Source organism: Dermacentor andersoni, chromosome 9 (genome assembly GCF_023375885.2).
Source record: "Dermacentor andersoni chromosome 9, qqDerAnde1_hic_scaffold, whole genome shotgun sequence".
Taxonomy (NCBI): domain Eukaryota; kingdom Metazoa; phylum Arthropoda; class Arachnida; order Ixodida; family Ixodidae; genus Dermacentor; species Dermacentor andersoni.
Genome location: NC_092822.1, coordinates 23469800 through 23492557, shown reverse-complemented (window position 1 = coordinate 23492557; position 22758 = coordinate 23469800). Strand labels below are relative to the sequence as shown.

The 22758-nt window shown below is 44.3% G+C and overlaps 1 protein-coding gene across 1 annotated transcript; it reads right to left on the bottom strand.

Moving 5' to 3' along the window:
* Window positions 1-230: 230 nt before the first annotated feature.
* Window positions 231-19684, bottom strand: LOC126527286 (activating signal cointegrator 1 complex subunit 1). The gene is made up of 8 exons (XM_050175069.3): window positions 19320-19684; window positions 17709-17844; window positions 15861-15958; window positions 12168-12343; window positions 10324-10457; window positions 8384-8521; window positions 1267-1486; window positions 231-519 (listed from the first exon to the last, which is right to left on the bottom strand). The coding sequence occupies exons 1-8, from the start codon at window positions 19462-19464 to the stop codon at window positions 400-402; spliced, it is 1167 nt and encodes a 388-aa protein (XP_050031026.1). The 5' UTR covers window positions 19465-19684; the 3' UTR covers window positions 231-399.
* Between the last annotated feature and the right edge of the window lie 3074 nt (window positions 19685-22758).

Here is a 22758-nt window from a genome sequence, read left to right as displayed (position 1 = left end):
TTGTAAACGCATTTAAGTGCATTTCATTTGCCTTTGCCATGGCCATGCAAGGTCAGCACGCAGTATATTGTATAACATAATGCATATTTATAACGGCAGTTACATACCACGGTAGTTATATGCTGCATATATACATATAACTGCCGTCATTGAGGATGACTGCAAGCTCCATGGTGACATACATGCATGGTTCCACTGTGGTGTCCACCATATTAAGAAACACAACAATGTAAAAACACTACAAGGCCTTATTTCATTCTTTATTAAGCAAAGAATAACTGCACTGTAGATCACAGAAATGGCATATTTCCTAAATACGCAATCATCATTAGAAACAGCTATTTGTACAATTCAGGAAGAAGTAATTGCAGGATTCCATGGCTCAAGATGTTACTGCTGCTATTTTGGCAAGTAAAGCGTGGCTATTCTCTTGTAAAAGCCATCGCCATCACAGTTGTGTGGATGAACTATGTTGATGCTGGGAACATGAATCCGCCCAAAGTTGAAGTCACGGTTGCGCTGCATAAAAACAGTGAGAGAGAGAGAAATAGAAAACATGTAAACACATCGTGGCAACATGGTGAGAGATCCTTGCATGTGTCAGTAAGAAAAATGAGATTTAAATGCTCCCTTTGGTTCAGAACGCAAGAAACACTGTATACGCTAGGCTGACATCATTGCTTGAAACAGAGATTTCGCAATTCTGTAATACTTTTGAGAAACTGACACTGTATGATATTGTAAAGCAATTACAACTCCCATTTGCTATAACAGTTTTGGTCTCAATGGGACATAAATGCAACAGCAATGCAACTTGAAAACACTCAGCCGATGTCAACCTGCGATGGGTTGACTACCGCCATGAATAAAAACGGGACAGGAAGTTATGCACGCCATTTTGAATTCAGGCCACCCACATACTGACATCCCAATAAGTCGCACATCTCTACCAATGCTTCTTGATATTCTGCAACAAAATAAACACTGCAGAATATCACTCAACTTCAAATAAACATTATGGGCTGTATTCACTGTATTCACTAGAGACAGACATCAGAACTATTCTGCAAAAGAATAGCCAGCAACAGTTGGCATTCTCAAGTGGCCTCCTTACTGGGGACTACTTGAGCCTGATCCTGCTTAGCTTTGGCTAACCGAGAGTTCCGACCGAAAATTCACACGTCTCACGCGGCATAGCCAACAGGCCTGGACTGAGGTGCATTGGTTTCGAACTACAAGGGCGAGCTGTCTGTCGGGTGCGCTCACCTTCATGATGGCGGTGGCATCGAAGGAGTTGCGAGGCTTCCGCGCAGGCGGCAGGGTCGTGTTCTCAGTGGCAAAGCGCTGCTCGCGGAGCCGGGTGTTCATGATGGTCATGTGCAGCTTGACGTGCTCGGGTCCACGGCCCCGCTCCTGCTGGCGCAGCATGAACCCGGACTCCAAGAAGCGCTGGGCCACTGCGTCAGCAAGCAGCTGCAGCCTGCACCTGCACTCAGAGACAACGCAGTCTCAGTAATAAAGTCGAACCCGCTTATAACAAACAGACTAACGCGCATTAAACTGTTCGATACATGATGTAATTCTATACTACCCGAATTTATCTGTAACGAGCTCAAATATGCCCTCGCCAGGTTTGCGCATTGCAAACAGACAATTGTGGCATGTAGGCTATGCAATGGCAATTGTGTCTACAAAATATCACGTGGCTGCCCTGTGCGGTAACAGCTGAAATTTCAGACAGCCGCCCACGCGTCCTTTCTCTTGAGGGAGCCCAGCTTGAGATGAGGAAGAGCTCGGGTTGAGGCAGGTTGCATGACACACACAGAGCAGGTAACCGATGGTTTAGTATAACCTTAACACAATGGGCAATGAGGGAAGCGAAACAGGATGGTGGAGAATTAACTGAAATTACTGAGAAATTTGCAGGCACACGGTAGCGTTTGGTCGATGCAGGAAAGCTGTAACTGGACATCCTTAGGGGAGAAAGAGCGGAGGTCTTTGTTCTCTACATTTGACTTGAATGGGCTATGACAATGACCAGGGTGACCATAGATGGTAAAAAGAAAAGTGTTGGCTACGGTAGTGACTGCAACTGCTTTTTGCTACTAAGGGAAGTTCTTGCTCACTGTTAGTCTGTCAAAGTTATAGAATGAATGCCAAGGAAACAGAAGTGCAATCGAGAATGGCAATGGCCTAGATGGGGCAATGAAAGCAGGAAATTTGCAGCCACAGGATGGTATCAGCTGATACCTCATAAGGGCAATTGGGAATTGAAGATCTCTGAAAGAGGCCTTCATCCTGCAGTAAACATAAGATAGGTTGTTGATGATGATTGTTCTCCTGCAGAAGACTATAGAAATTAAGTGGTTTCTTAGAACCTGCCAAGGCCATCAGAGAGAGATTCATCAACTGCATTATGCTATGCCTTATAATTTAGATCTGGAGGAGGTATGCCATTGAGCTGCATGCAAAAAAAAATGGCCCACTGACACCACAATAATGAGGTTTCATTTAGGATTGAACCAGGTATTCATGTAGATTGGCTGCAGCTAAAGTCTCATATTAAAAGCCTGCCAGGGACATCAGAGAGAAACATGTGCGAACAAATGTGTACAAAGGTTCCTGTCGTGCAACCTTTTAGGTCTGAACTGGTTACTGTTCCTTTAAGTTGCCTGCTGTGAAGCCTGCAGACATGGTCATCATACAGTGTCTTTTAGGCCTGTGCCAGGTATATTTATAGATTGGCTACAATGTAGACAAAGGCCACTTATGTAATAACAGTTGTGAGGAATGCCAATGTTTCCATGGCAGCTGGTGTACAACAGAAAAACATTCAACAAGAATCTACAATCTGATCAGAGGTTCAAGAAAGAACTGAGCATAAACAAAAGTGGATTTGGAACAAAACTGGCCAAGTGGCAACCCATAGCTAGCCCATCTTGGCGACATTGGCAAATGGGAACGTCCCTTTAACTAGGTTCAATATATGTAATTGGGTAAGGCTGTATGTAGTTTAAACATGCATAAACTGTGATCCATTTCAAGAGCTCTGCCAAGAGGGCTTGCCTCCTTTTACAAATATGGAGCCAACTTGACTACCACCCTCTGAAATTCATTCTGCTTTACTATCAGAACACTCTCACTAGTTGTCTGTGTACACCAATGTTTAAAAGAGTTGTTATCTCCTCTGTCACTGCACTGTCACGTTTCTTAAATTCTGTTCCCACAATCTAAATGTAGTAGTACTTCGTGTGTTCAGATGTGGCTGTCCTACTTGTATATTGCGACTGTGTAGAAGATCTGCACCGGCGTTGAATGCAACAGCGAGGGCTCCAGAAAACAGTGGACCCCATCTTGTTCTGTCCTTGCGCTCCCAGCACAAACCGTGCTGCAACATAAATCCCCGGGGCCAAAAGCACCATCCCGGTGCTGCCTAAGGTATATGGTGCTAGTCAGAGTGGTAGGTCTTGAGCCTCGATATGCGTGCAAGTTCTGTAGCCGGGGCCGCAGACACAGTGGGGGCAACCACAGGGGAGACCTCGTATGTCAAGTCAGTCACTTGTCGCACCACGCAATATAATCCAACGTAATAGGGCAGCAGCTTTTCGCAGAGGCCCACGCAACGAGATGGTCTCCAGAGGAAGACCAGTGAGCCAGGATCGAAATGGGGACCTCAGTGGTGGTGATCGTAAAGCGTTTTATGCACAATCTGAGAAGCTACAAGACCGCCACAAGCAGTGCATCGGGCAGTTTCGGCACAGGCAATGGCATCCAGCACATAGGACCAAGTCGCAGATGAAGCAGCAAGAAATCAAATGGCAGGAGCGCACTGCAGCAATACAAAAGACAGAAAGGTGAATAACCTGCAATGTCATGGTGCAAAGAGTTATAAGCAAAGGTGACAAAAGGCAATGCACAGTCCCAATTCTGATACTCTTCCAACACATGCATAGCGAGCATGTCAGTAAGCCATGCGGTTGAGGCGCTCAGTCAGTCCATTTGTTTGGGGTTAGTAAGCTGCCGTGAACTAATGATGAGTGGAGCAGGATTGTAAAAGATCGTCAACGGCTTTGGCAAGGAAGCAACGGCTGCAATCCGTTAGGAGCTGATGAAGAGCACCATGTTGTAAAATATTGCAGAGCCCAAACGGCATGACCTTAAATTGCTTGAGGCCATCAGGTGTAACGAAGGCCGGTTTCTCACGATCGTGTTTGTCAACAGCAATTTGCCAGTACCCAGAGCGAAGGTCAATGGAGAAGTACCTGGCGGCGTGCAAACAGTCCAACGCATCGTCGATCTGTGGAAGAGAGTACATGTCCTTCTTGGTGACCTTGTTGAGATGGCGATAATGCACGCAAAACCTTCAAATGTTGTTCTTTTTCTCCACCAATACGACTCGGGAGGCCCAAAGACTGGAAGAAGGCTCTACATTTTTCTTCTCAAGCATTTTGTCGACTTCGTTTTGTATGATGGTGCATTCAGGTGCTGACACATGGTAAAGTCTCCAATGAATGGGAAGGGCATCGTCTGCGTTTAGGCGATGTGAAACCAGGGCGGTCTGATCCGACGGACGACCACCAATATTGAAGACATCTTGGTACGAAGCTACGAGGGAGCAGAGAGCATCAGCGAAATCAAGTCGCAGGTCAGGAGAAGTCATTTGGCATAATGGGTCCTTATATGTGGAAGTTTAAGACAACTCTACAGCACTTAAGTCAAGCTGAGTATCAGTAGCCAGTGCCAAAACAGTACAGTGCTGCAAGGAATGCAGCGTCACTAGGTAAATATCCAGCGGAAGAACTTGTGTCGATGAATTTAGGTTCAGAATGGGAAGGCATGCTTGACTACTCCGAACTGTAACATTGGTGCTGCGTAACATAACATGGCGGGTTAAGAGAATGTCCAGAACAGGATGTGCCACGTAGTCTCCGTCAGGGAGAGCAGGGAAGTGCACCACTGAGACGTGTGCTGCGGCATGGGTGGCAGACAAATGAATTGGCTGCACCGAAGGCGGGGCTCGTCTGCAGCGTGATCGGCAGTACATTGGGGTAGATCTAAGAGCAGATGGCCAGAAAGGCAATCGATAAGCGTAGGACGCAGTGTCAAAAAGTCAATACCTAGAATCAGATCATGAGGGCAGTGGTCGATGACAGCGTAGACAACAGACGTAACACAGCCAGCAATGTTGATGCAGGCAGTACATAGGCCAAGCATGGCAGTTGTGCTGCCATTGGCAACTCGAACGGCAGGGGATGCGGCAGGTGTGAGCAATTTCTTAAGACGTCGGCGCAGGGCAGAGCTCATTATGGATATCTGAGCAGTTATGGACAGACCATCAATGAGAACTTCAATACGGTTGTGTCGAGGAGCAGAGGTCAAGAGAGGATTTTCGATCTGGGTCATCAATGCAGCGTCACCTCAGGGTGCAGCAATATTTAGTTTTCTGAGCTGCAACGGGGGTACGATGGAGACGGCAAACGTCGACGTGGTGGTGAGCAGTACTGTCGAGCTTGAGGCGATGGCAAAACGGCTGGGAGTATACAATGGAGTGGGGACGTCACCATTTGGAGGATTGGAGCAAGCATAAAATTGGCTGCGTGGGTTATATGCCAAGCTGCGATCAAAAGTGATGTTGGGACGTGGCGATGAGTACCAGCAGCTGCGGCAGTACCGAGAGACGTGGCCGACGCGAGAGCATGTAAGGACGGGCCGGTTGTCTGACGTTTGCCATTTAGCTGGGTTTCAATAACGCACTAGTGAGTACCGCACACTCGGTGCAGCTGAAGTGACCACTGGTGCATTCCGGTGCGGACAGCTGCTTTCCTGACTGCGGAGACCTGTGCTGGAAATCGAATGACAGACTGAACGAGTGATACAGCCATCACGTCACTGTCGAGCAGTCAAGAATAATGGATCGCTGGAGCCATGGCCTCCAGTTCCCAATGGACGATCTCCGTCATGGTAGGTGTACTTGACGGTCGACGAAACGCTAGAATGTCGAAGTAGATTAGGTGTTTGGCAGGCGATCGAATCGCTGAGCAATGCGTCGGCTTTTAACTGTGCTTAATGGATTCAATTTAGATATGCTTAACTGGATTTGAGCTTTCCTTTTTAACCATACTCAGTTTGTTTCTGCTAATACTGTTGATTCCCCAGTCCAACCAGTGCTATCAAGTGTTCCCCAGGGGTCTGTATTGGAACCCTTACTTTTCATAATTTTCATGAATGACCTACCCAGTAACATTTCATCAAAGGTTTGCCTATTCACGGATGACTGTGTAATTTACCGGAAACTAGATAACCAAGAAGATGTTGCCTTACTCCAGACCGAGTTAAATAACATACTTTCCTGGTGTCAAACATGGAACATGGAATTAAACATTTCAAAATGCAAATCAATGTGCATATCTCGCACATCATTAGCATGTCCAAACTATCATCTTGCTAATACATCTCTTGAGTCTGTTTCATCTTACAAATATCTCGGTGTTCATATCTGTAGTAACCTATCATGGAAGCATCATGTAAGGTATATCATCGCCAAAGATAACCGTTCACTTGGGTACTTTTGAAGAAATTTCTATATGGCACCTCCATCACTTAAAAAGCTTCTCTGCACCACTTACATCCATCCGTCAGTTGAATACGCATAATATATCTGGGATCCTGGTGGTACTACACTGATAAACAAACTTGAAAGAGTGCAGAATCATTCTATTTGCTTCGTCTTATGCAATTATGACTACACTGCCTGTGTTACCATGATGATGTCACTGCTTAACCTCCCGGAACTTACTATTCGGCATAAAATAGCCTGACTCACTTTTTCATAAAATTTACTATCACAACAATCATTTTCGTGAACAGTTCATTAAAACCCCTCCTTTCATATCAGCTAGAATTTACCACCTCCAAAAAGTTTATCTTCCTCATTGCAGAACTGTGACCTATCCACATGAACATTTACCTCGAACCACCTCCGAATGGAATCAGTGGCCAGAAGCAGCTACTGCTATTACAGACACATCGCACTTTAAGAGTTTTTAATAACATGATTAACATTGCCTAATCATTTGTACTCGATTTTTTCTTCTGTTTAGCCTGTTTGTTTTTTTATTCTTGGATCTTCAAATTACTCTGCTTTTTCTTAGTAGCAACTGTACATTTTTTGTATTAATTTGTCGACTGTTCCTGCTGCTTATTCTTATTGTACCAACTGTTCTTTCCAATTTTGGTCTATAATATGCCCCTCCTCTATGTAATGTGCAAACCCAGAGGGTAAAATAAATAAACAAATAAATTTTATCTTGTTCGAAGCATCGGCACGCCACAAGGATGGCATCAACTGTCGCACAGTCCTTGCAAATTGAATGCTTCGTTGGCAACTCCCTTTAGCACATGGCTGACTTTATCAGATTCCGACATGTCTGTCTGCTTTTTTACAAAGAGCCAACACGTCCTGTATATAGGCAATATAGGACTCTGTGCACAACTGTGCTCGTCTCTGGCTGATAGCCGACAGGTTTTCCAAATACATCACGCATCTTTTGTTTGCAGACTTCCTAGCTAGTCAAGTCTTTTTCGTGTGTGTCATACCACACGCGAGCCGTGCCTTGGAGGTAAAAGATTACGGTGGCAAGCTTGAGTGGTGCGTCCCATCTGTTAAGGTCGCTGATGCATTCATACCAGGTTAGCCAGTCTTCCACGTCCGTGCCATTTGTGCCGGTGAAAATCCCTCGGTCACGAGGGTGCGATAGCACTACATGGGATGAAACCTGGGTGGATGTGGACGGGGAGGCGGCGTTTAAAGATATTGTGACAGAATCGATGTGGCATGTCAACTACGGAGATCCAGCGCAACGTCGTAGGAAGTGTACCCCGCACCTCCACCAAATGTGACGGTGCAAGAGATCTGCACTGGTGTTTAATTAAACGCAGCAGTGAGGCCTTCGAACCACAGTATCGGAAAACAGTCGGCCTCACCTTCTTTCCGTCCTCGCGTTGCCGCCCCATACCGTATTGTAACACTATATCATGCATAAATGCACTCTGTCCAGCTGTCGATGTGCAGTGCTAATAGCTTTTCCAGTGGCAATTAGTGGCTTTGCAGGTCACTGTGCCTCAAATTTTCTGCAAGTAGAAAATAAATTACTTGAATTAACAAATTAATTATTCAATGCTAATAATGAGCCCCCTTCATTTGCCGTATTTTTTCTTGCACGATGAAGAGATGCCAATTCATTACCTTAAACCAATGCACTACCAGCTTTCTCGTCTATGCAGACTGCCTCTGGAATGTATCGCACAGTGAGGCGCACAATGAGGCACACAGTGAGGCGCACCCACCAATGCACCCCAATTCCCCACCACTTCACAAACTCACTTCTCGGGAGACCGTGAGGTTCCCTCCTTGTTGCACGAAGACACCTTGGCATAGAGCACATCCACCTCACTTTCATCGTCGTTCATAATCTCCAGGCCATGCACACGCACCACCAGTGGTTCATCCTTCAGGATGGTCCTGTTTGCCAAAGAAGAAACCAAAAGCTAGCAAATGTCCTCCCGTATAATCCCCTTTCCAGAAACATTCCCATCCCAGCAGAGGCAATCGCAGAGGAATGCGACCTGACTGACTCAAGCTGCAGAAGCATACTGATAATTGTTTTGGTTCCTTGTAAGCAATAGCTGTTTCCCATTTTAAAGGATCACTAAAGGCAAATATTAAGTCAGGCTAAAGTTATAGATTAGTGCTCGGGAACGTCTAAGGCATAAATATTATCGCAAACAGAGTTATAGTAATCAAGAAATTGAAGTGAATGCAGGACACAATTAGAGATTCTTCTGGGACATTCAAGTACTAGCCCGATGATGAAGGCACTGCTCATTATAATTCTGTCGCTAGTACTCAACCACTCGTAATAAAAAGATTATTGTATTGCATTATAAGATGAAATAAAATGCTACTTGTGCAGTTCTGCTTAACTTTTAGAAAAAATAAATCATTGTTGTTACCCTTAACAACAATGTGGGCAGTCAAAAGGTTTCGTCTCCATTCTGCGCCGCCCTGCTTCCATGTTTCGCTAGTTTCGTTATCACTTAGTGCGGCGCTGGTTTTGCTGGCTTGTGAAACTCGCACAAACTGCAAGTAGCAGGGAACGCCATGTACGTGTGACGTCATGGGATTCCAGAACGTCCACACCACTTGACTAAGAACAGCTGCAGCGGCAAATCTGACACACTTTCTTGACTCAGTTTCTCTATGGCCACGCATTTCTGTTTTGCACCGAAAACTACAATGCCATTTATCGGGTGCCATTTTGCTCAGTGATGGCAGGGTGGTAATGGCATGTGCAATGTCACCACTCCGTGTTAGTGGGGGGGATTTGAATTGCATTAAAGGTATGCGGACCCTTCAGACACAAATTTCTCGTAAGCCAAGTCTTTTCTTGACACGAAACAAGTACTGCGAGGTTTCTGGAATGGTCCAGCCCATGCCAACTTATTACTTGCCTTTAGTGTCCCTTTAAGGATGGCGCAAGAACCTACACAGAACAAAAGAAAGACACAGACACACCAAGCAACATGCCCAGTCATTCTCCGCTTTTCTTTCATTCTGTGTAGGTTTTCATGCTACCTTTTAAACATGAATCAGTACCAGCTTACCCACTTACTAATCTCCTAAATACCTGGCTGTAAAACTAGGTTTGAAGAGTTAGGCCTAGAAAAAAAATGAAGAGGACATCAAAAAAAGGGAACTGTCAACTGAGAGGTTGCACTGTGGTGTAAAAGTACAGTCCAGTTGACAGTCAGCCTTTTTATGTTGTCCTTTTGGTTCCTCTTGTGACTGTTTTCTATGCCTAACCTTTCAAACAACTTGCACAGCATTCATTTGTTATGGAGCTCTCTATTCAGTGATCAACAGAATTCGAACAAAGGATGTTTCGGGCTGCAGTCAATATGCCGACAAGGGGACTTGTCTGTGGGCAAAGCCTTGATGCCTTTGCCCTAGCAAATAGTTTGATCTGTCGACTAATATTTCGACAAGTACTCCGACTCGTCTTCATCCTCGCGAACACAAGTCCTCCTTGTCAAAACGCAGAGTTCCAGCTTGAGACATCCATCGTTCTACTACTGATGATCGCTTCAAGTCTCCACTATCCTGTGAACCTATGTCGCGTTTGTCTCAGCAGCTAAAGCGGCGCTCCGCCCAGATTACCACTACAATCGGTCAATCCTGAGGGCTGAATGGTAAGAAGAAAAGGAAATTAAAAGAAGGAATCGAGCGGGATAAACTGTTATATTATGCCAGTTGAGCACACTCACGTGACCAGGTCCTTGCAACCTTCCAGCACCTTCTGTGCCATGTTGCACTCCTTGGGATCAAGCAGCACCAGCATGCCAATGGTGAGGTGCAGCTTCTGCTTGGCCACAAACAGGCTCGCGTCCAGGCCTCGACCCTGAGTGCGATCGAAAGTGGGCGAGTGCCATTGAATACCCTTGATAGACATAGCACCACCGTGTAGTGACGGTGAAGAAAGACTACCAGAATGAGTAACTAAATAACCTAACTCTTCAGTGGGTGACTTGTGCTCAGGAAGGAAAGCAACGCTGATATGGCAACATCAGCAGCAAGCCCGGCCGTCGAATCTTTCTCGCGGTTCAGGTCAGTCCAGTATTCATGCTTGCATTCACCATACGTTTCAACTGCCAACGCTCAACTAGATTCGAGAAAGCACAACACAGTTTGTTGCACTGTGTGTGCAATCTGATTAGACGGTTGCTAATCACTGTCGATTTGGTGACAACAATTTGCAAAGTTTTGGATACACCAAGCACACTTTGCGTGAGAGTAATAATCAGATGACAGCAGCAAACCAGTGAAAGCGCTTCTGGATCTTTTGTGGCTTAGCGGGCATCCTTTCACATTAACAGAGGCTTTGTTTTTTTTTGTTACAGAAGGGTAATTTACTGACACAGCTCAACTTGCTTTTTTTTCAGTGTCCCTTTAGAGCACTATAACTGCTTAAAAAAAGATGTTATTCTGGGTTTTTATGTGCCAAAACCACAATTTGATTATGAGGCACCACCATAGTAGGAAACCTTGGATTACTTTTGACCACATGGGGTTCTTTAACAGGCACCTAATCCAAGTATACAAGCATATTTGCATTCCCACCCCAACAAAATGTCGCTGCTGCAACCAAGACAGAACATAGGACCCTCTAAGGGGCCCTACAACTATTTTCTACCCGCCGAGTTCTGAATCACAACATGTTCCTTGTGTTATTCCGAGGGAAATGTAAAAAATAATTACAAAATTGACGCAGCCAAACAAAAGTTATTCGAATTACAAATTCAAAATAAAAGCAGACAACAGAAAGAGGCATACTCTTTCACATTTCACTCCACCTGCGTGGATCTATACTGCTTCCAGTTAAAAAGGGGTTTACATCCTGCGGTACCGGAAGCTTTGTTCCCACTGTGGCCTTATCACCTCATGGCAGCCATGCTGGCACTGGATATGGTGGTGCCATCTAGTTCAGGTGCCTGAAAACACACCCTCTCACGCAGAGTAAACTTTATAAACAGCCATCGGACGTTTGTCAAAGATGTACGGAATTAAGTTTACACACTGTTCACCCGTAGGTGCTACGTGCAAATGCTAATTTTTGCATTGTATTGCTAGAGTAGACTGTTGGACAGTGCACCTAGCGTCAGTTGTAAACAAAATTCATCAGTACTGCACAAACGTGTGCCCTCCTTGTAGCTTAAAAAGGCATGAAACATGTTTTTAAAATATTTTGCCGTTGCTTGTACAGCATGAACATGCACAATACATTCTTCGTGCCCGACCAACCAAAAACGAACTACCGCTGGCAAAAATTGTCTATGCATGATGCCGCAGCCAGCACAGGAACTGATTTCAGGAGAAAATGACGATGCCGAGTGCTCCGATTACGGCACTTTCACTAGCGCTGGAGGCGTCGCCAAGTCCTACAGTAAACAAACGTGAAATCAAAGCAACATGCGTTTTTGGGGGGTGCAGTGATGCTTTTATGCTCAGCACTGCAATGTCATGGTTACCGGGCTACTGCGGCAGGCACTATGACTGCACGTCTGACTTCGGAATGCATCCACATGTTGGACAGCCCCCGCCAAGCTCTTACCGTGCACGACTTGGTGACAATCTCCCTAAACTCTTCCGTCATGCTGCAAAGCTTCGGGTTGTTCAGGGGAAAGCACACGAAGTGCGTGTAGTGCTCGTGCTGCCGCATACCGCACACGGTGGCCGATATCCGCAGAAGGGCAGACTCCACATCCTCCTCCCTCTGACCGGTGATAACTGCGCACGAACACGTAAGGCAAATGGAATCGTATACAGCGATCAGATAATAATCACTCGCAAAATACCTACGAAACGCATCTTATTCATTCATTCATTTTCAATATACAGTCAAAGCTTGTTACAACGAAGTGTCGCACAACATGAAAATACTTTCGTTATATCAGATATTCGTTATAAGCATATAGTGATTACATGCGAAATACATGTGAGAAATAGTTTAGGTTTGTGCAGAAAACAATTCCAAAGAATAAGACATAAGGAAGGAACACACAACAGCGAACCAACTAGCCCAAATGCATACGCTTCTGTAATTTATTTTAGATTTACTCCCTCATATCCGATAATTTGTTGCATCTATGTTCAATACACTGAAGTTAAACTGTAAAGGTCATTTCGCAGTGAAGGCATCCGTTGTAAGGGTACTCGCCTGTACTGAAAGTCTCGTTTCAAGACCTTAGACAGTGGGCAGACAATTGTCTGATTTTTACAAATGAGAATACAGATCGTTTAATGTACAGTAGGCCGCAAACGTTAGCGGGACATGGGACATGTGAAAAAGTTTAATTAACGCGAAGCCTGGGCATATAACATCGGCTTCAGTGTTTCAATTTGTAGTAGTTCTTGCTACCTACTTACAGCAATCCATTAAATTAGAAGTGCCTTGCCTTAAGAAAACATAAATTCACATTTGCTGTGGAACCCATGTCCCGTAAACTTTTATAGCCGAGCGTACAGGTGCTTCAGAAAGTAAACGGAGCATGCAAGCGCTGGTTGATCTGCATCTCCCAGCACTAGCAGCATTATCATGAACTATGTAGCACGCTCAAAGAAAATTTGCGGTGCCCTTCGATTTGCTTTTAAACCCTGCCTGATTAATGATTCAGGTGAAGGAGTGCTTGTTCCAGCTGTAGATGCTAAGGGAACTTTTCATGCGCTTGCAGGAACCATTTAATTTCGTCCCGTCAACAGAAAACAATGTAATGGCTGTGTCATGATGCAGTGACTCTTAACTTCTGCAAAAAGAGATAGATATAAAAGAAAAAAAATGTGCACATATCAGTTGCCTTTGCGCCCTTCATACGCAGTATGTGGGCTTGCTGGCTGCGAATAGGGAACAAACAGAATGCCGATAAATGCTCTATATCTCCAGTGCACCGAAAATGCCACCCCAAGTGGCACTTGATGCTCTAGAGATGCCTTATAACTGAACCGTTTATTCAAGGCGCCTCACAGCGAGAAATATGCGGGAGGACTGAAAGGTCGATAAGAGCAATTAACAGAATTATATAGGCCTAGAGGGATGAGAACGGTAGCCTCACTGATGCTCATGGCTTTGGTCGTCTGCATCGCACGTCTACTGACAATGGCCATTTCATTGTTGCTGCAGGTGCACTCAAGTGCATCACACATTTGCTTAGCGTTTCAAAGCACTAAAAAAAATATGCAATGCACCTTAGTTGGACGTCAGCATCAGTACCATCAGGAATTGAGTGCACGAAGCTGGCTGGAACAGATGTGGAAGCACAAGAACCCTATCTTACAGCCAGGCAAGAGCATCAGCATTTGGCTTTTGCGAGAGCGCGCAAACAATGGAGTGTCAATGAGTGGAAAGAAGTTATGTTCAATGACGAGTCAAACTTTTCGTCAAGATGGGGCCAATGGCGGCGGGTCTGGGGCCCCATGAACTACAGGTATTTAGGAACAGAATTGAATAGGGCACATTTATATATGGCTAGCTTAGCACAAGCAAATACTTTTATCTGTCACTGCCGAAGAAATGTCAGCTATTAGCGTTATTTTTTAATTTGCCTGTCAGTGTTATTCGGCTGTAGACCTGGTCTGCGGCATTGTTTCTCTAGGCACGAATGTTAAGACTTGCAAGCTCAGTGTTTTGTGTATCTACAACTTCGTTTCTTCACAGCTTCACAACATTGTTTCTTTTTACTTGGAGATCAGATACCAGTCCAGATTCATCTCTGACGTGATCTGCAGTGGATGCTACTCGGTGAATGTGTGGGGTGGCGTGAGCACCAATGGACTCAGATCACTAGTCAAACGTCCATTGTCCTCTACAGCGGCTTCGTATAGTGACACTTTGAGTGAGCAGCATGATTCCATATGTGTTAGACGGGCTGTTTAAAGATGGTTGCTCCTATATATATATATATACATATATGCAATGTGATTACAACCCTACTGACACGTCAGGGGTCATCAAGAGGCGATGCTGGAGGAACATGCAGTGCCGGTGTCGGACTCCAAAGGGCACTGATCTCAATATTATTGAGAACGTTTGGGGAGCCATGAAAGCAAACCTAGCCAAACGAATACTAACACTGCAACTGTTACTGCCACTGCAGTAACAGCTTGCCACTGCAACGACCAGTGGCAAGCTCTTAAAGATGAATGGGCCCACCTGTGCCAGATACCTGGTCATGTAGACAACCTGTTTCACTCTCTTCCTCGACGCATGGGTAGTGTCATAACTCTGAATGGAGCAATGACATGCTACTGACTCTAGCTCCTTCATGTAAACATATATTTTCTGCCGTTATAATTAATTTACTTTCTTTATCTGGAAGATATGTGTATAATGTCACACTTTCTGGACGAAAACATTTTATGGACTTTTTGAATAAAACATGCTAATTGACCACGCGTGATGGGAGTCTATCATGCTTTGAAATTTCTGAACCTCGGCACGGCCGCCAAGGCAATTGTCGCGTTCCAAAATAAACAGAGATTGGGCAGTGACAGGCGCCATGCGTGTATCAAGCAAACGCTTCTGGCAAAAGCAGCTTTCCACTGCCAAATAGTTGCAGCAAGCTCAGAAACGTCCCCTAGCGTCGATCATTGGAAGAAGTGCTCTTTCGCCAGACCAGCTGATCAGGCAGTGGTCAAAAGCATATTGCACGACGACCGCAAATTATGTTTGCGCGTGCAGTGTAGTAGGCACTGCTACCGCTAGTGCATGGAGATGCAGCTCGCTCACTACTCGCGTGCTCCGTTTACTTTCTGGTGCAACTGTACATACATGGAAACAATAACAGCATCCACGAACTAAGCGTACGAATGAAAAATATTGTGTACCAATGTACTCGGTAAATTTCAAGTTAAAGAAAAGGACGTACAACCATTTACACAAGATTCGAGGCACAGCACACCTTCATAGGTACTATACTGTAGCCTGACTTACTGTGCTTTGTTATGCAAAATAATTTGCCAGTATTTCCTTATATTATCAGCTAGGGAGTTGTGCTGGACACTTCAGTAAACCCGTAAACAAAACCCAATGAGCAAATCCAGCTCGCACATTTTTCAAGTTATTGTGTTGCCCATGATGTCTTACAAAGGTTGTGAGAACATATTTGTATGCTTTTGTTTCCTGTTCCCAATTAAAGGAGCAATATTTTGACTTGGGTCTTAAAGACATTAGGTGACTGGGTGGACCTATCAACCACATTCGATAAGTATTGCAGTGTACTTTGAATTCAGAGTAATAAAGTCTACTTACTGACATCCTCACACGAATCTGGACTGGGGACCTTAATTGAGGTGTTGGTATCATGTTCCATTTGAATCCTGACGGCATGCTTCTTTCCACAGAGCCGCCTTCAAGAAAGAAGAGATTCACAATGTGAGTACTATGCAGCTTCATGGAGTACAGTATTCGAAGGTCATGAAATGCCTGATGTGCAGACCACAACCTAAATATAAATAGCCTATCTGCTCCAGCAACCAATTAAACCAGATGTAACCAATCCTGAACTTAAATTGCACGAAGTCCAAACACCATTCCACAAGAAAAAAAGAACTTGCTCACAGGAAATGCACTGCTGTGGCCATGGAGGGTAGATTTGCACAATAAATAAATAAATAAATAAATAAATAAAAAAAGAAAGAAAGAGAGAAATGTTTCTGAGCAAGAAATTATTGATATACTGAATACCAGTTTATTGATTTATTAATTCATTAGTAACTGGTTTCTTGAACTACCTACAACTGAAAACTTGCTCCAGCATATAAAAAAAAATGCTGCTAGGAGGTTTGCACGAGCTTTCCAGTGCTTGTATCATAGTTTGAAGGTTAGAAGCGTGTATAAATTATACACTGGACTGTGTGGGGTTACTTTAGCAATTCAGCAGCCTCACAACATAGATACCCACATTTAGCAAGGATAGGTGGAACCAATATAAAAGGGGACGCTTCTGATTAGCGTTCATTAGTTTTATTTTTATTGTTTTTAACACTGAAACCAATGTTGTTATGGCTATGTCGATTACTGATCAAAGGAATCATTTAGCAATTGCTTAGAAGTGAGGCCTAAACATGCACTCATGCAGCAACTGCAATTCATATATTGATTAGGTGTTCATGTTTGTATTGATTGATTTAGTTTGATGTCCCAAAGCAACACAAGAGTATGAGAGATGCTACAGTAGAGGACTCCTTAATGTCCACCTAAAGATTGGTACATGAGCATTTTTGCATTCTACCCTTACTGAATTAAATTTGACCACCACAGCCGGGAGTTAAACCCACGATCTCGTGATTCGCACTGAAACACTGCTAAATCATTGCATCACAATGTACACTTCAGTAGCTGCATCACGTCTGTAGACAAATGGAAATGCTTGCCGTGTCAAAATTCTTATCAAAAGTTGAAATGACTAGCAGGACTATTACGAAGAGCTAAACTGTCAGTCTATGTGCCAGTTGTAACATGACAAAGCAGTGCTGACCCATACCAGATAATTGGAGGTATTATTAACTGCAGCATCGTTCAGCACTGCCGAGTCACATGATGACTCAGTCACAGATTGAGGTGCCAATCAAGTCTGTCTCATGGATCAACCGCAAGGAGTTGCTTGACTTGAGGTAGTAACAACACATTCAAAACTTGTTGCTGTTGGATAGTACATCTACAATAACACTTGTAGCACTCATTGAATACAAGGCCTGATAACGTATATGACACTAATGAGCACAGCTGTAAGAATAATTACTTGCTTTCTAAAGCAAACAAATGCTTTCTAAAGCATTTGTTCTAAAGCAACACAGGGTTATGAGATTCGCGAGCAACTAGTGAAGGCATCAATCATTTTTGGGAGTAGCTGTTTACCAATTGTTATCACGAAAGGCCTACCCATAGCTCCCGTGTACAAAGCAAAACACAGCTTTGAACTAAATTGGAGGGAGCCTGCACACCACCACGTGTCAAGCACAATCATCACACATACATGCCCACCAAACATATGTACATGCAAAGTTACGCTGTTCACATTCTTAACACAATTCGCTCAATACTTAATGTGCAATCTACAAGCAAGAGAAATGTAACAGGAGTGCGCTTATGACTTACGGAATGAATTTCTGTGGCACATAGTGCGTTAGACGAAAGAATCCTTTCGGCCCTCCGGCCGAGCTGTCATCGTTCGACACTGGCAGAGATTTCGGCTTTGGTGTCAAGCAAGTAGGCTCGTCATCATAGGAACTTACTGAAAGGAAAAAAAACCAGCAGGAGCAACGAAATATTTAGCATTTGATACATGTCTGTAGGATATCGCTTGCCTGTTCCACATTCTCGTGTACAGTAGTGAACAATAAGATGTGATATTGTGGTTTCATGTGAAAAACTTATTAACTACATTTATAAGCTGCCTTTCTTTTTTCGTTATTGTCGACAGGATGTACAGTGCTGCTGCCAGGAGGTCAGTTAGAGAAGACTGTTTATTGCCGGTGCTATATATAACTCCACTTTCACGTTGTCCATTTCATGGTGCTCCCTATAGCATACATTTACAAGGTTGTGTGCATGCGCCATGTGTGCGCTTTTCTCTATTTTATTTTGTATCATTAATCATTCCTACAGCAGCATGCCATGCCCTTCACTTGGCTAACCTCTCCAATTATCACTAAACTTTCTCCAACTAACATGCGAGTATTTTCTGATATGCTAGTTGATGTATATGGTCCGCTTGTGATAGATTACTGGAATAGGCAAGTCATGTGTGCGATGAGTAAGCTATGTGGTGCAAATAACATGATGCTAAGTGTTCAAGAGGGTACTCCCCGAGGTTAGCAGTCTGGCATAACGCAGACAAACTTTCCAAGCAGTTGAGCTCACAAGACCAAAAATACAAAATGTAGCTTTTTGTCCACTACTCCACGTACAGCCTCCATCATACGTAACACCCAAATGCCACCTATTTCTTTTCCCTGCTTACGTTGCTGGAGGTCTCTCGATTCGGTGCTCTGAAATTGTTGGCCTAATGCATCTTCCAAGGCATTGGATGTTTGCACCTTACACCTTGCTTCTGTGATAATTAATCTGCTAAGTATGTGCATTGATTGTTTGGGTTCAAGTCTCATATAGCGACTGTACATGATCAACATTTAAACTACAAGACTACAGACTTTTATTTCTACAAACGTTCGTTATATAGAGCAGCTGACAGTCGAATCAAAAAGTATGTGCTTTGATTGTTTGGGTTCAAGTCTCATGGCGACTGTACATGATCAACATTTAAACTACAAGAGTACAAACATTTATTTCTACAGACGTTCGTTATATAGAGCAGCTGACAGTCGAATCCTAATACAGTTGGCACTTACTCGAGGAACACATCATAACAATGCAAAGTCAATCATGCCTGTATGTGCAGTTTGCGGAGGCATGAACGAACGTTTCCGGTTTTTTCCCGACGCTCCCACAAGCGGACGGAACCACTAGCATTGCTGCCTATGTTTGCTATAGATAACACAGGTGCATCGCACAACCAGTTTTTATCCGGCCTTTCAAGCCACCGGAGACGTAGCTGAATCTCCATAGCTGAACGACGACACCGCAAGGAACTTACGCCCATGCAACATATGTAGAATACTTCTTTCGCGCGCGGTTTGACAACTTGCATGTCGGCATGTTCTAATCCAGACATGTGCACACTTCACCCTCGCGGTAAAGTTTGCTTACCACCGCTGGCACCAACATCGTAAATACGTTCGTCGCACTTGTCCGCAACGTCCACGCTTTCCGACAGCGAGAATCGGTTGATCGGCGTCAGTTTGCGGTAGCAGGATCCGCCGATCCAAAGAAGATCGCAGTTCAGGACATCCATAGCTGCGTTATTGGGGCGACACGCAGCGTTCCTAGGCGAGCCGCGATATCATACGGTACAAGTCGATAGCAAATTCATTCGAAATTTCAAGTACGCCTAATGTCGAATTACCGAAAACGAACGAAACTGATAAAGCGAAAGAAACCGTGAGACCGTAGTGCATACAACACGGTGGCAGCGGCCGCCAGCCCGCCGACTGCTTCCGTGTGCAACACACTTAATGACGTCATCATCATCATCATCATCAGCCTACTTTACGTTCGCTGAAGGACGAAATCCTCTCCCTGCGATCTCCATTTTACCACTGTCCTGCGCCAACAGATTTCAACTAGCGTCTGCGAATATCCTGATTTCATCGTCCCACCTAGTCTTCTGCCGTTTTCGACTGCGCTTCCCTTCTCTTGACACCCATTCTGTAACCCTAATGGCCCGCCGGTTATCTAACCTACACGGTCTGGCCGCGGCTCTATTTCTTTTCTTTTTTCTCTTAATGTCAGTTAGAATATCGGCTATCCCCGTTTGCTCTCTGATCCACGCCACTCTCTTTGTCTCTTAACGTTACGCCTAACATTAGCACCGGTGAAATGCACTCATTGTACACATTTCTTTTCAATGACAATGGTAAGGTTCAGTCAGGATCTGAAAATGTCTGCCGTATGCGCTCCAACCCATTTTTATCCTTCTGTAAATTTCCTTCTCATGGTCAGGGTACCCCGTGAGTCATTGACTTAGGTGCCATCCTGAACTCTTGTTCCCTTGCCCGGCTACTGATCATTATCTTTGTCTTCTGCGTATTAATCTTCAACCCCACTCTTACACGCTTTCTGTTAAGGTACCGCCTCAATCATTTGTTATAACTCGCCCCAGTGTTGCTGAACAGGACAATGTCATCTGCAAATTGAAGATTGCTGAGATATTCGCCGTTGATCCTCGTTCCTAAGCCTTTCCAATTCAATGGTTTGAATACTTCTTCCACGCAGGCAGTGAAGAGAATTGGAGAGATTGTGTCTCCTTGTCTGACCCCTTTCTTTATAAGTATCTTCCTACTTTTCTTGTGGAGAATTAAGGTAGCTGAGGAATCTCTATAGATACTTTCCAAGATATTTACATAAGCATCCTGTACTCCTTGATTATGTAATGTCTCGATGTCTGCTGATATCTCCACTGAATCAAGTGCCTTTTCATATATAATCTATGAAAGCCATATGGAGAGGCTGATTGCACTCTTCGGATTTCTCGATTACCTGGTTGATGACCTGGATGTGATCCATTAATGTAGAGTATCCCTTCCTGAAGCCAGCTCGTCCCTTGGATGACTGAAGTCCAGTGTTGCCCTTATTCTATTGGAAATTACCTTGGTGAATATTATATATATAATATACTGGAAGTAAGCTAATGGGCCTATAAGTTTCCCATTCTTTAACGGCTCCCTTTTTGTAGATTACAGTATAATGTTGACATTCTTTCAATTCTCTAGGACCCTTGAAGTCAATAGACAGTTGATATAAAGGGCCGCCAGTTTTTCAAGCATTATGCCTCCTCCAATATCTTTCATTAAATCGACTTTTATTCCATCTCCTGCCGCCTTTCCCCATTTCATGTTTTGCAAGGCCCTTCTAACTTCATCGCTAGTTATAGGAGGATCGAACCTCTGGAACCTGTACTACTTCGAATGGAGATATCGTGGCTGCTACAGGTACTGTACAGGTCAATATAAAATTATTCCGCTGCCTTCCTTCTCACTGATTTCGTGCTGCGTCCATTTTTTACGTCACTTTTTGTAAACGCTTACGTGAACTAGTTTTCTATGACGAAGTCAGAAGTGCCAAATTCGATCATCAAAACATTGCTGATTGAAAGCAGGTACGCACGTGGCCAGACGTGACACTTGATGCATGACCTTTGGTGAATTCGGCAAATCACACCAACGCGCATTGGAGTGCCCCAGTGCGCATCTGTGCATTTGAATAATTGAATAATTAATTCAGACTAATTATGTAACTAGGTGGAATGCAACAAAAATAATCTGAGTGTCTCCAAGCGACGGCAAACATCATTACCTCGGTTCCTTCCAGCTACGTGGAATTTGCAAATCTTTAAGTTTAGCTAAAGTTACGTGGGGCACCCTGTACCGTACATGCTCGTGTAAGGGCCACAACCCCACTTTGGAGGGCAAAATTTTGGAAAAAAATTCAAAACGTCCCGCCGGAAAGAGAAGTTAGTTCTACAAGAAATGAAATTTGGGTGAATTCGTAAGAATTCGTATTTGACTTAAAGCGCAAAACAACACAAGGACACAAGAAAGGAAGACCTGGCAGGACGAGCGCTGCTTCAAACTAAAACTTATTCACACACACAAAACACGCCTATTTCGCGAAAGCAAAACTGAGTGACAATAAGAACGTTTATAACGTGAGATTTGCGCCTGCCTCCTGCTACAGTTGCGGAAGCAGTGCGAACCTTTAGCGGGCCGTCATCGGCCTGATTCGTGTAAGGAGGGATGAAAGACGCGGGGAGGAGGGTGCACCGTGAGGCGGAAAGAGGAGAGGGATGGGATAGGGGTGAGAGGAAAAGCGTAGTGCGACGACGACTGCTACGAGATGGCGCCAAAGTAGCGCGCGTCGTCTGGGAGGTCTGTCAGCGGCGGCTGCTGTGAATCGGGCCCACGCGCTAGCTCTCGCGATCCCTAGATTGGCGAGGCAGTCGCGCCACACTTCGCTCCGTTTGCGAGGTGGCACACGAGACAGGCTGTTCGCGCTAGCCAACATATCGCGAAATGAAAACACGTACAGAGCTGCGCTCAAATTTCGCATTATGGAGTATCGTAATCGTCGGTGACTTTCTTTTTAACCTTGCAAGAAGCTAATGCTAGACTCTCTATTGATCACACCAAAAATACAAAGATCACTTACTTGAAGACTCGCATTTGTATTGTGCTATTATAACAACCAACTATTTTGTACTTTCACACGATTGATCATCGAGTGACTTCCAATTTGGTCCAGTTGGCATGCCAAGTGATGACCGATTGAAATCAATTGGATGTCAAATTCGAACAAATTGGGTCCCATCGATTTTAATCATTCATGAAGTAGACGCACAAACTGAAATTTATGAGTGCACTGCACTTCGCAATGCCAAATTTGAACTGCAGAGAATTAAGAAAATCGGTATTATCGCGGAATCCACCTACGTTTAGCCTATCCCTCCTTTGTTCTTACTCAAATTTTGCAGCAAGATCGCATTTTATGATACAGGTCGTTTAATATAACACTTGACGCGGTTATTTGGCTG